Source organism: Electrona antarctica (assembly GCF_951216825.1).
Source record: "Electrona antarctica genome assembly, chromosome: 15".
NCBI classification, from domain to species: Eukaryota; Metazoa; Chordata; class Actinopteri; order Myctophiformes; family Myctophidae; genus Electrona; species Electrona antarctica.
Window position 1 is genome coordinate 35,740,283 of NC_136796.1, and position 11,147 is coordinate 35,751,429.

Below are 11,147 nucleotides of genomic sequence, written 5' to 3' on the forward strand. Positions count from 1 at the left end.
GGTTGTGCCTCTCCGCCAGGGAAACGAGAATATAATGGAAGACGGAGTGCCATCTAGGACCGCGCGGCCGCGCTGAGGTCACGGCGCTCGTGTGTGATTTATGGGCACGGGGACTTAGGGAAGCCGTTGCGCGAGAGCTAATGACTATTCGATCCATTTCCAGTGGTGGAGAAAATACACAGGGAACAACAGAGGAACACAAATCGTGTCTTTTCTTATAAGCCCATTGTATTATTTGTGTATAATTGTGTTTATATGCCTTTATAGGCTCGCAATGCATGTTTTTTTATATGGCTAGAATGTGCATTAGTGATTTCCGTCATTAGTTTTGCATAATGGGAGCTGTATATGCATTTTTTTTATTCTGGGCTTTGCTTATATACGAATCAGGATTTTAGAAATAAATTGAACCCACATAAGCATATTTTAAAATTAAGATTCATGCAGGCTACAGGCCAGCAGCATAATCTTCTGTTTTAAAATGTCGCTTCAATAATAATTAACTTCAAGCTTCGCGCATCGAATTTGACTGGATCTGTACTAACCTGATATTTTGTTTTATCCGTCATTTACCCATGACACACATATAATAATTGATAGCCTTGATATTAGTCTAGTATAGTTGTTTTATAGGCTCGGTGTGGGCGCTCGGTTTCGAGACGTGAAATTAGTTCATAATAATATAGCCATGAGCATGAATGATCAAAAATCATATTAATAATAATATTAGTATTAATAATAATAATAATAATACTTGGGGTATTTTCAGTGAATATTAAAATACATGCTTCTATTGTTCATTGCAGAATTACATCCAAGTGATTCCGGGGGATTGCACCGTCGTGGAGACACCCTTGTCCGGCTTCGGTGAGTCCATATATCTTTATTGATTTGTGTTATGAATGCCTGATGGTCATATCCTTATTCAATTTCTAATAAGTAGCTACCACGCACGTCCTGTACAGCATTCAGGAGCAGGGGACGAGCAGCCCTATGGCTTGTACATTTCCTCGAAGCAGCGATATGAAGGGCCCGAGAGCAATAATTCGTTCTCATCCACTTGTCTTTGTAGTGTAATTTGTCACTATAAAAGTGACGAGGGGAATCGCACCTCTTGGAGCTGTGCCTTACTGCTTTCAAAAACCACTTTCCCTGAAAACCATCTGCCCGGCCCACGCCATGGCTTACTGTGCTGAAGTTTTCAACTGGATTTCATTTCCTATCACATTGCAGATGCAGATTTTTTTTTAACATTGTTTGGGCCTTATTTGCGCGTCCACCAACACACTGACATTTAACCCTGTGGTCAGTGCCAAATTAAAGAGAATGCCGAATCAGCATTTGACCTAAACAAAGGAGTAAATAATTAAACAAAGCATCTACTGTGATTTTTCTTTTTTTGAGGTAGGGAAAGAAAAGCCACGTTGGCTAAAAAAAAGGGGAAAAAATCCTCATGCGTGGATTTCTGTCCCACTCACCATCCTACGCCGGTCGTGCGTTCTACCATTTTTAATAGGGCCGTTGGATCTGCGCTCCATGCAGCGCCTCAAACAAGAGAGGCTGCTCTGGACGTATTTACAGCCTGGAGATGCGAAAGGACATAAATCTCTTTTTCTCTCCCTCCTCTGGCTGCAAAAGACACCATTATAACATGCTGAGGGATTCCCCCTGCTCTCGGCTCTCATCTCTTCTGTTTCTCACTGCGTGTCCTCTGCTTGCCTTTTGGTGATGAAAATTATTTCCATTTTTCTCGCCCAGCTCCTGGTTGGGGGTCTTTTCCCTTCGTTTACATCGAACAAGACTTTGATCCACCGTTTGGCCATGCATGCAGGCTCGAGAATATTGTAGTTGATTATTATTGTTATTATTTGGCCATTCAATAGCCTTCCTCTATAACAGCAGGCCGTGCGACCAGCGCGTCCACTGACAACAACGAAGCAAGCTGAGTAGATTTGGTGTTGGAATGGAAACTGAATGACCAGATCCTATACCACAGGATTGATACCCCCAAATGCAAAAAAAAGTGTCGGTTAATAATTAAGCCGAGCATATAGAAGCCCTTTATGTTCCAAGAGAATGAAAATACCTTGTTGTTTTCGGTTGCTTACCCCCTTCTATATAGGCTATATTGCAACCAATACAACCAAAACAAAACATAATCTCACAACGTAGTAAATAAAAAAAAACATGCTTCAAAGCGCGTTTGGGTGGGCGTCTAAAGTCTATAGTATTTATAATGATATATATTTCCACCTCATACATATAGCTTACTACCTCATACCGTAGGGGGAGGAGAGGCAGCCTCTTGATTTGAACTGGCTTTCCAAGGCGCTGCTTCATTTGCATAATTTTTCTTGTCTATGGTGACGCTATGTTTCGGGGGAGTTGTGTGTCTGCATGGTACTTGGTGAACGAACACATAGTCCAGCATAGCCCTGGCTACGTTTAATATTGGTATGAAGCCTGGGCATTGCTCTAGCATGTGATAAGTTCAATCGTGAGGGCAGATAGCGCTTATCTCGCTGACCTGACTGCTCACGCCTGCTTTCGTAATCTTGGTTTACCCATCCACGTCGAATAGGAAAGGAAAAAAAGAGAAAAAGAAAGAAAAAAGGGGGGGATTTCGTTTCTTGTGCACACACAGAGCCCCTCGGCTCTTCCTTTTTGTTGTGGCTGCTAATGCCGGGCGTGGGGCTAGGCGCAGTCCACTGCTGCTGCTGTGCTCAGCTCGCTCTGCCTAAACTTTTCTCTGGATTACCGCTTTGATCGATTTCGTCGCTGAATGAGAAAATATTGCGTCGTGCTTTGTATTCGTCGTCAGAGGATAAGGTAAGCAGGCCAGAAATAGGCTCCCTCGGTTGTAAATGGCGGAGTTTGTGTGTCGTGCGGTGATTTATCACCGTATGACTTACATCTCGGTTCAGGAAGAGTTCACACACAGTCAAGGCAGCAGAGCTGGGGGCTGAACAGAAAGCTCGAGTCTGTCTTGCTTCTCTCTCCCAATTTATTGCTATCGCATTATTTCTGTTGGAAATACACCAACAATCTTTCTGCAATGTATTCCAGAGCATCCTTTGAATAGCAGATGTATAGTGAAGAGATCCTCTTTCAGTCTGTGGTTTAACTTGTGTTGAAGGTAACTTTAGTGAGTCTGATTTTGTACAGAATCGCCTGTATAGTAATTCATATGCTGTACAAAGACGGAGCTGTTCAACATTTCCATTTAGGTTTTTTTCCTCCCCCTGTTCATTTTATTTTGAGTTCATTCTTTGATATTCACAAGTCAATTAACGAACCATTTATGTTAACTTTAAAATCAACATAGCTACCAATTTTACAGTAAACATTCTTTGTTTGTCCATGATGTATTATAGCCTATATATGTACAGCAATAGTATCAGTTTCGGCTACTATTTTTCAAGTGAAAGTCGACCTGAAATGCTCACATTTATCTTTATATAAAAATATTTTGACAATGTATATCCCTTATGATGCACTGTGCTTGCTGATATCTGCTCTGTGCAAAGCGGCAATGCTATACTGGGATTTGTTTTTACTTTCACTGCTGCTGCACTACTGCTTATATTATTAATAGTAACAATAATAGCTAAATAATAACAATACTATTTATATTAATCTTAGTGGTAGCTGTAGTGTTGTCAATAGCATAATTATTATTCTCATTCTATAGCTATAGGGCTTTATTTATAAATTATTTAGGCTACTCCACCTAATCTCTAACCCCTGAATGAAACCGTCATACTCACATAAAAATAGAAAACAAAAATAGGCCTAAAGCCTATAACTGTGTCTAAATACTATTAATAGTTTCCACAATAAGATTTCAGCTGATAAGATCCCCGTGGTTACCTCCAGTGAATAATGGTAGTGGTTTAGTGGCAGGCTGGGCTGGCTGGCTGTGCATTCCGGTAATTCTGTCCACTTCAACATGGGGCCTGGCTGCTCACCGGGCCGTTCTTCTCGAGCGGGCCGTCCCGGCCCACTGACCCTCATACATCACCGCGACGGGCCGCCGCGCAGACAGCACCGACAGCAGCCATTATTATGGGCCTGCGAGGGAAAAAAGTTCACGCCGTGGTCATGGAGATGCGCGGATGCCCGCCCGGTTTTTCAGGTTTCCTTGTGGCTCTTCCATTCGTCTTGTATGTTACTAGTAACACATGCAAAAAGAAAAAAAAGAAAGAAAGAAAAAGAAATGGGGAGAATGCGGTTGTTTATCCTTTGCGCCAGGTGGTCGGGATAGCAGACCGCAGCGAGGTCTATCCTGTTACTGATTGAAGCGTCTTTTGACTAATAGTGAGAAACAAAAATAGGCCCAGTCTAGCTTCAAGGAGATTAAGCGCACCAAGTGTTGTCCGTTGGCAAAGGGACTAATATGCAAGCACTAATACAACAATGTGTTGTTGTTGTTTTCAATGGGCTATTATTAGACATGCATTTTACCTATATATGCTTTATTTATTATTTTAGTTTTTGCCATATATTCTGCATTGCACTTGCGTTCTAAAAAATAAACAAAAACAAAAATATAAAATAAACAAAACTGCAACGTTGGTTAATTAGTCAGTAGGCTAAGAGAGTTAAACATGCAATGCATTTGGTTATTGCTCCCGTTATGATCTAGCATGCATTATATATGTTTGAAAAGGTTTTTGTTTTGAGGTGCACAGATGGTAATGCAAGGTTAGTGCGTGTCTTTGTGCCCCGTGTAAAGCCATAAGGTAAACGGTAATAGTCTACAGAAGTGCTGGCCCTATCTTGCCTGCATAGTCTCTCGTGTCAGGCCTGTATTGAAAAGTAAGATGGATCGCCACCATTTCTCCTCCTCACTGTGCTTCTTGTAACCCTAGGTTCACACGAGGAGGCCATTGGCGGAGAGGCGTCACGTGACCACGGGGTGCCAATGTTATTCTACAAGGGTGTCAAGACCCTGTCAGTTTCTGAAATAAATATTGGGAAACGGCGAGATGCAAAAGGCAACCTACTACGACAGCTCTGCAATTTACAGTGGCTACCCGTATCAAAGCGCAAATGGCTTCAGTTATGATGCCAATCAGGTCCAATATCCCCGGGCCTCTCATGTGGAAAGTGAGTACCATCGACCTGCCTGCTCCCTGCAGTCTCCTGACGGCTCCGTGGCCCTGCAGAAGCCGGGGGAGATGGCGGAGAGCTGCGACAGGAGCACAGCTATTCAGGCGGCGCAGTCCACGGTTCATCCCGAAAGCAATCAACCGCAGGTGCCAGTGTCAGGCCCACCCCCCACTCCACAGTCCCCCGGTGCTCTCGCCCAAAACGCGAGCAACGGGCCCAACCAGCCCAGTGCCAATAAGAACGGCTCCCCGACGTCCACGATCCGAAAGCACATCTTCCCCTGGATGAAGGAGTCCCGTCAGAACCAGAAGCAAAAACCCAACAGTAGTTCCAGCTCAGGTATACCTTTTCTATGGCTATACTGCTGGTGGCGTGCGTGAACACACGCACACGCATGCACGCACTTAACATATGCATGCACGCTCTGTTCTGTCTCTCTCACACAAAAAATCAACACGCACGCATGCTGTATCATATGACACAACACAATGACCTCTTTTTACCTTTATTTACCCAGCATGTCCCATTGGGCGTAAGTCCTTTTTTATTATTTTATTTTATTTTATTTATTTATTTTACAAGGGAGCTGGTAATGTTTGACCTTATATCATTATCTTAAATTGTGTACGAGACCAACTATTCTGTGGGTCTATGTATGCCTCATGAATCCCACCATTTGCTGTCCCTCTGCCCTACATTTGACCTGCAGCTACAGTAAACAGTGCATCGCCTCTGATGATCACACGATGTCCCCCTGCAAGACAACAAACAAACAAGCCCAAAACAGTTGTTTCAGTTTGTCCTCCTGTTTTGATAAGAGGAAAACTTCTGGGTGGGGGTTGGTGGTTGTTTACTGTGGAACCATATACGGTTCAACCATAGGCTACGAATCACATGGTCACGTGGTCATTATCAGTGTTTTTTTTGTTGTTGTTTTTTTGCCTTCAGTACAGGCCTGGTGCAGTGGTTTACAAACCTTTTATTTATTTATTTCAAAGACCTCCATAACTCTGAGAGTGTACAAATGGACCACTATGCCCCCCTCCCCCCCCTGGGTCCCAGCACCCCACTTTGAGAACCAACCATGAAGCTATGCATGATCACATGGCCTTATCATCTGTGTGTGTGTGTGTGTGTGTGTGTGTGTGTGTGTGTGTGTGTGTGTGTGTGTGTGTGTGTGTGTGTGTGTGTGTGTGTGTGTGTGTGTGTGTGTGTGTGTGTGTGTGTGTGTGTGTGTGTGTGTGTGTGTGTTCCCTAACACAGCTAGGGCCTGTGTTTTTTTGTGTTTTTGTTTTTTGTGCAACGTAGCTATACTTCGCCATGACAGTTGAAAATGGAAAGCAACGAGGCACCATTCTGGTACTCTCTGCATGAGACCATGGAAACCCATTATTCATGATGATCATAGCAGTTACGGAAGAGATATTTATTAGGTATTGTAAATGATATTAGATACTATCATACTCTCGGAGAGCCATTAACGCTCACAATATGTGATTGAATAGGTTGTCTATGCGCATTTTACGCAAGGGGCTGTGCCTTTTACGCAATGTCTCCAGCTCCAGGTTTTAATGGAATTCAGTTATGCATAATCACATTAATTGACACAATCATCAGTAATTGTCCTTGTACAAAGTCCGCTATTCCCGGTGTTGGGCTCTCTTTCCATCTCTGAAGCAAGCTAATGGGTTACGTTATGTCATGCTGTATTTGGTTCGCGCTGGGTTCAGACGACCGGTAGTAAAATGTATTAGGTGCTGGCAGCCTGCCACGCGTGGTAAGCAGACCCACACCTTGCTGTACTGCAGCCAATCCCCAGCCTCTCTGGAAGGTGCAGAGACTTATTGGTGGGGGCAAAGAGAGCGGGCTTTACGCACCCCTAGGAATACATAATGCCTGTGTTTGCATTACGCGTGCGACTAAAGGGAGAGATGAGGGTCAATCAAAATGCTTTAGCTGAAATATTTTAGGGTCGCCATGTTCTTGGATCGGTTATTGACCTACTACAACGTGATTACGAGTTTTCTTTTCCATTCTGTCATTTGCCACAACGCGCGGAGCACTTTGTATGCATTGATTGTTAATTGCCTTATGGCAACCCGTTGATATACCCTCTGTGCAGTGCACAGTGCAATAGGAAGCTGATTTCTCAAAAAATGTTAGGATTCCAGCACACAGAATGAGAAAATAGAGAAATAATGAGAAAGTTTTATTTGTAGCTGAGGGTGCATGGCATATTTATTGCAGTAAAACCATGCTCTCCTTTCAGCCCCCCTCTGCCACAGTCCCACTATACTGATGGGGAGATTAGTTATCAACTGTGTATATGTGCATTGTCACACTACTCCCTCCCATCCCTTTAAACCCTTCTCGTTCCCTTTCTCTCTGTCTCACACTGCATTTCTGTGTCTCTCGGTCTCCCCCTTCCCTTCCCCGTGTTTCGCCATTAATGGATTACTAATTGACATTGTTGGGCAGTAGCCTATAGTTATACTACTGTTTTCCCACTAACGAGTAGTGTAAGGTATTACTGCAGTAATATTATACCTATTTTATTTTATATGGCTGATTGGTGACTCTTCTTCTTAATATTATTATTCAAAACAATTGGATTCAGTTCTAAAATAAGCTGACTAAACACATTGTGTTTGCATCCTTTTTAGCGTACAGGGCACAAAAGTATAGCCTAATATGTAACATTACATAATATGTATTAGTCTTGATTCCAAGTAATAAGTAGGCTAATATAATATGTTTTCCTTTTTCCTAGGGAGTAATATGTATAGGCTACTCTAATATTGCCCAACACTGCTAATTGACACCTTCTCCCTCTTCCCCCCTGACAGTGGAGAGCTGCCCCGGAGACAAGAGTCCTCCTGGGTCGGCGGCGTCTAAGCGGGCCAGGACGGCTTATACCAGCGCACAGCTCGTTGAACTGGAGAAGGAGTTTCATTTTAACCGCTACCTCTGCCGGCCCCGGAGGGTGGAGATGGCGAACCTCCTCAACCTGACCGAGAGGCAGATTAAAATCTGGTTCCAGAACCGCAGGATGAAGTACAAGAAAGATCAAAAGGGCGTCGGCATGATGCCTTCTCCTGGGGGGCAGTCTCCACGGAGTCCCGTGGGCCCAGCCTCCGGTGGCGGAGGATACCTCAACTCTATGCATTCTCTTGTAAACAGTGTCCCTTATGAATCACAGTCGCCGACGTCTTACAACAAACCCCATCAAAACGCATACGGCATGGCCACGTCATATCCCCCTCCCTTGAACAGCTCCCTCAACAACTGCCCGCCCTCCCAGAAGAGGTACCCTGGGACCGACTCGGCCACGCCCGAGTATGACGCGCATCCTCTCCAGGGCAATGGCAACTATGGGCCGCACATGCAGGGCAGCCCCGTGTATGTCGGCGGAGGCTACATCGATTCTATGCCCAACTCTGGGGCCTCCGTTTTCGGTCTGACCCATCTCCCGCACCCGCCGTCCACAAACATGGACTACAATGGAGCAATCACAATGGGCAACAGCCACCACCACGGAGTGTGTGATCCGAACCCGACGTACACAGACCTTACGCCGCACTATTCTCAGGGAAGAATTCAGGAAGCGCCCAAATTGACGCATCTGTAGCGGTGGTGCAGCCCGGATCACTCCGCCCATTGTCTTACATCTCCAGTCCCACATTATCGCTTTGTTTCTGCGCCTTCTTAAATGGCTTCCTCTTTTCTCTCTGCTTTTTCTTTATGTTTTCTATAGTTTTTGGTGTGTGTGACGTAGTGTAGGAAAATAATCACTCTTGCTTGAATTTTTTTCTCTATTTGCTCGTGTCATTGTCCCACAAAGACCTTTATCTGGGCTCAGACGCCAAGCGCGAGGAGGAGGGGGTGGGGTGGGTGGGCACAATATTATGCATAGACCTATTTAATCTTTTTTTTCCCTCTTTCTTCTTCTCTCGTTTAAAAATCGAAAATCAAACAGGGTATTATGAACAAATATTATGGTATTATTTTTCAATGTGAATTTGTTCGTCATTTTTTATTTATCCACATTTGAAGAATTGTGTGTTATTTTGTTATTTTCAATTTGCATTTTGTTGCACTTGTGAATGGATCCTCAAAGAACCACAAGCCGGGATTAATGAGGAGAGATACGTTTTTGCAGAAGGAGGGTCTCTTATAGATGCTGAAACACACGACCTCCCCCGCTGCTTGTGTTGTTATTCTGTTGGACTTTTCTGATGTTATTTATTTCGTTCTATTATGTGTAAAGATGAAAATCCCTTTAGTATTATTTGACACCCCCGCTCGCTTCGTGCATGCGGGGTGAAGGTTGATGGAATATATAGGCCCGTTCCAGCCCGTACCGTGTCTGCTATCGGCTCCTCGGCAGGGCACTGCTAGATGTTGCTGTTGCGGTTTCTGTTTATTTTTTTATTTTTCTTCTTCTTATTCGTCGTATTCTCATTCGAGGAGGTGATTTGTTTTCTCAACGAATGTAAAATCAATCAGTCATGCAATAAGGGTGGAAAGAAGGACACACGTTCGTAATTTCTTTATTGAAGAAAAACAAACAGCTATTTTTTTTGTTTCTTTTTCAATGTCATACATTCCATGCTGCTCCACTCCAGTTGGAAGAAATTAATAAATGAATTGAAATATAATTATAGTTCATCCTCCCAGCTTTAATTTGACGCACCCCAGACACATAACACATCAAATCACAAAATTACAGTCTCCTCGATAAGAAAAAAAGAATCCAGTAGCTACCTCTTGCTATCCCTAATCCATAGTTTATATTAGGCTACCTATAACCCCATATCATAAAAAAAGTCTTTATTGTAGAATATATATTTCATTGTAATTTATGACATAAATAAGCTTTTGTTACTGTTCTTAATAATATTTTACACATATAGGCGAAACATGCAGTTCCTCATGCAAGAAAAGAAAATATACAATATACATTTCCACAATATTCATAAAGAAAAAGATACAAGATGCCATTGAATAAAAGCTGCAGCGCTTTGTATCCTCGCCTTTCGACAGTCTGAAAACACTCGAGTGGTCTCCTTCCTGCCTCTCATCCGCGTATAGGCACATCCATAATAATAAAAATGTCACAAGGGCCTTCTGGTGGATCTGCAAGAAGACAACAAGCTAAATGAGAAATCGTTCGAAAAATAATTATCTGATATATCCAGTCAGTCAAATTCACTCCCGGCGCTTTCCATGGAATGTAGGCTACACACAGCAATCATAACGGGCTTATTTGTTTCATGATCCTCTTTGCGGATGGCAGCTTAAAAGCAGTGAACGTGAATGCTTCAATGAAATGAAATACACAATAATGCACTAATGCATAAACACACGGCCAGAACTGCAGACATTGCAGGTATAATATGTTTTTCCATGTATCTAGGCTGCTTTTGCGAAACAAAGCGCATGGTGCCGATAAGAAATGCGGCCCACCTCTTTAAATACGTTTTTAAATTTCAAAATGCGTACATTTGGTTATCCTCCAATTTGGCATGGTATAAACAACAATCACAGCATCTCTTCATTTAACACCCCCCCCAAAATAGGCCGTGGGACTATAAGCTATATGAGTCATAATGTGTTTGCTTTGTTCAGGACGTTTTTCACGTTGTTAAAAAACACCATGTCTTTTTGCTAATGTTATCTTCTCTCTCTCTCTCTTCCTCTTTATCACTGTATACATCAGACCGAGTGAAACATCTGATCGTGTTTACCGGTTATATTATCTTTAAGTGATAGCAGTATTATTTGATAACACTGGTGCTGCAACCGTGTATCGTTTTCATCTGAATATGATTGATATTACAGGGCATGGACATTACTAGCCCTGACATATGGCTAGCAGGGGAACCTAGAACAATTGAACCATGGTGTGGTGTGGCTGTGTAGAAAGGCTCGTGTGTAGACTACTGGGCAATTCTGGATCCAAAAACAGGCGTGCGCGCGCGTGCGCCACACACACACACACACACACACACACACACACACACACACACACACAC

The 11,147-nt window shown here is 43.2% G+C and overlaps 1 protein-coding gene across 4 annotated transcripts in view; it reads left to right on the forward strand.

The window, feature by feature from the left end:
- Positions 1-8,972, forward strand: part of hoxa3a (homeobox A3a) — a 32,703-nt gene extending 23,731 nt beyond the window's left edge. For 3 of the 4 annotated variants that reach the window (XM_079522714.1, XM_079522715.1, XM_079522716.1), the window contains 3 exons: positions 807-867; positions 4,872-5,451; positions 7,959-8,972. In XM_079522714.1, coding sequence (XP_079378840.1) covers positions 4,989-5,451; positions 7,959-8,740 — 1,245 coding nt within the window. In that variant the 5' untranslated portion in view covers positions 807-867; positions 4,872-4,988 and the 3' untranslated portion in view covers positions 8,741-8,972. Of the gene's footprint in view, positions 1-806; positions 868-2,468; positions 2,830-4,871; positions 5,452-7,958 lie in introns of those variants that run through there. The other variant, XM_079522713.1, reaches the window with a different exon arrangement.
- The last annotated feature ends 2,175 nt before the right edge of the window (positions 8,973-11,147 follow it).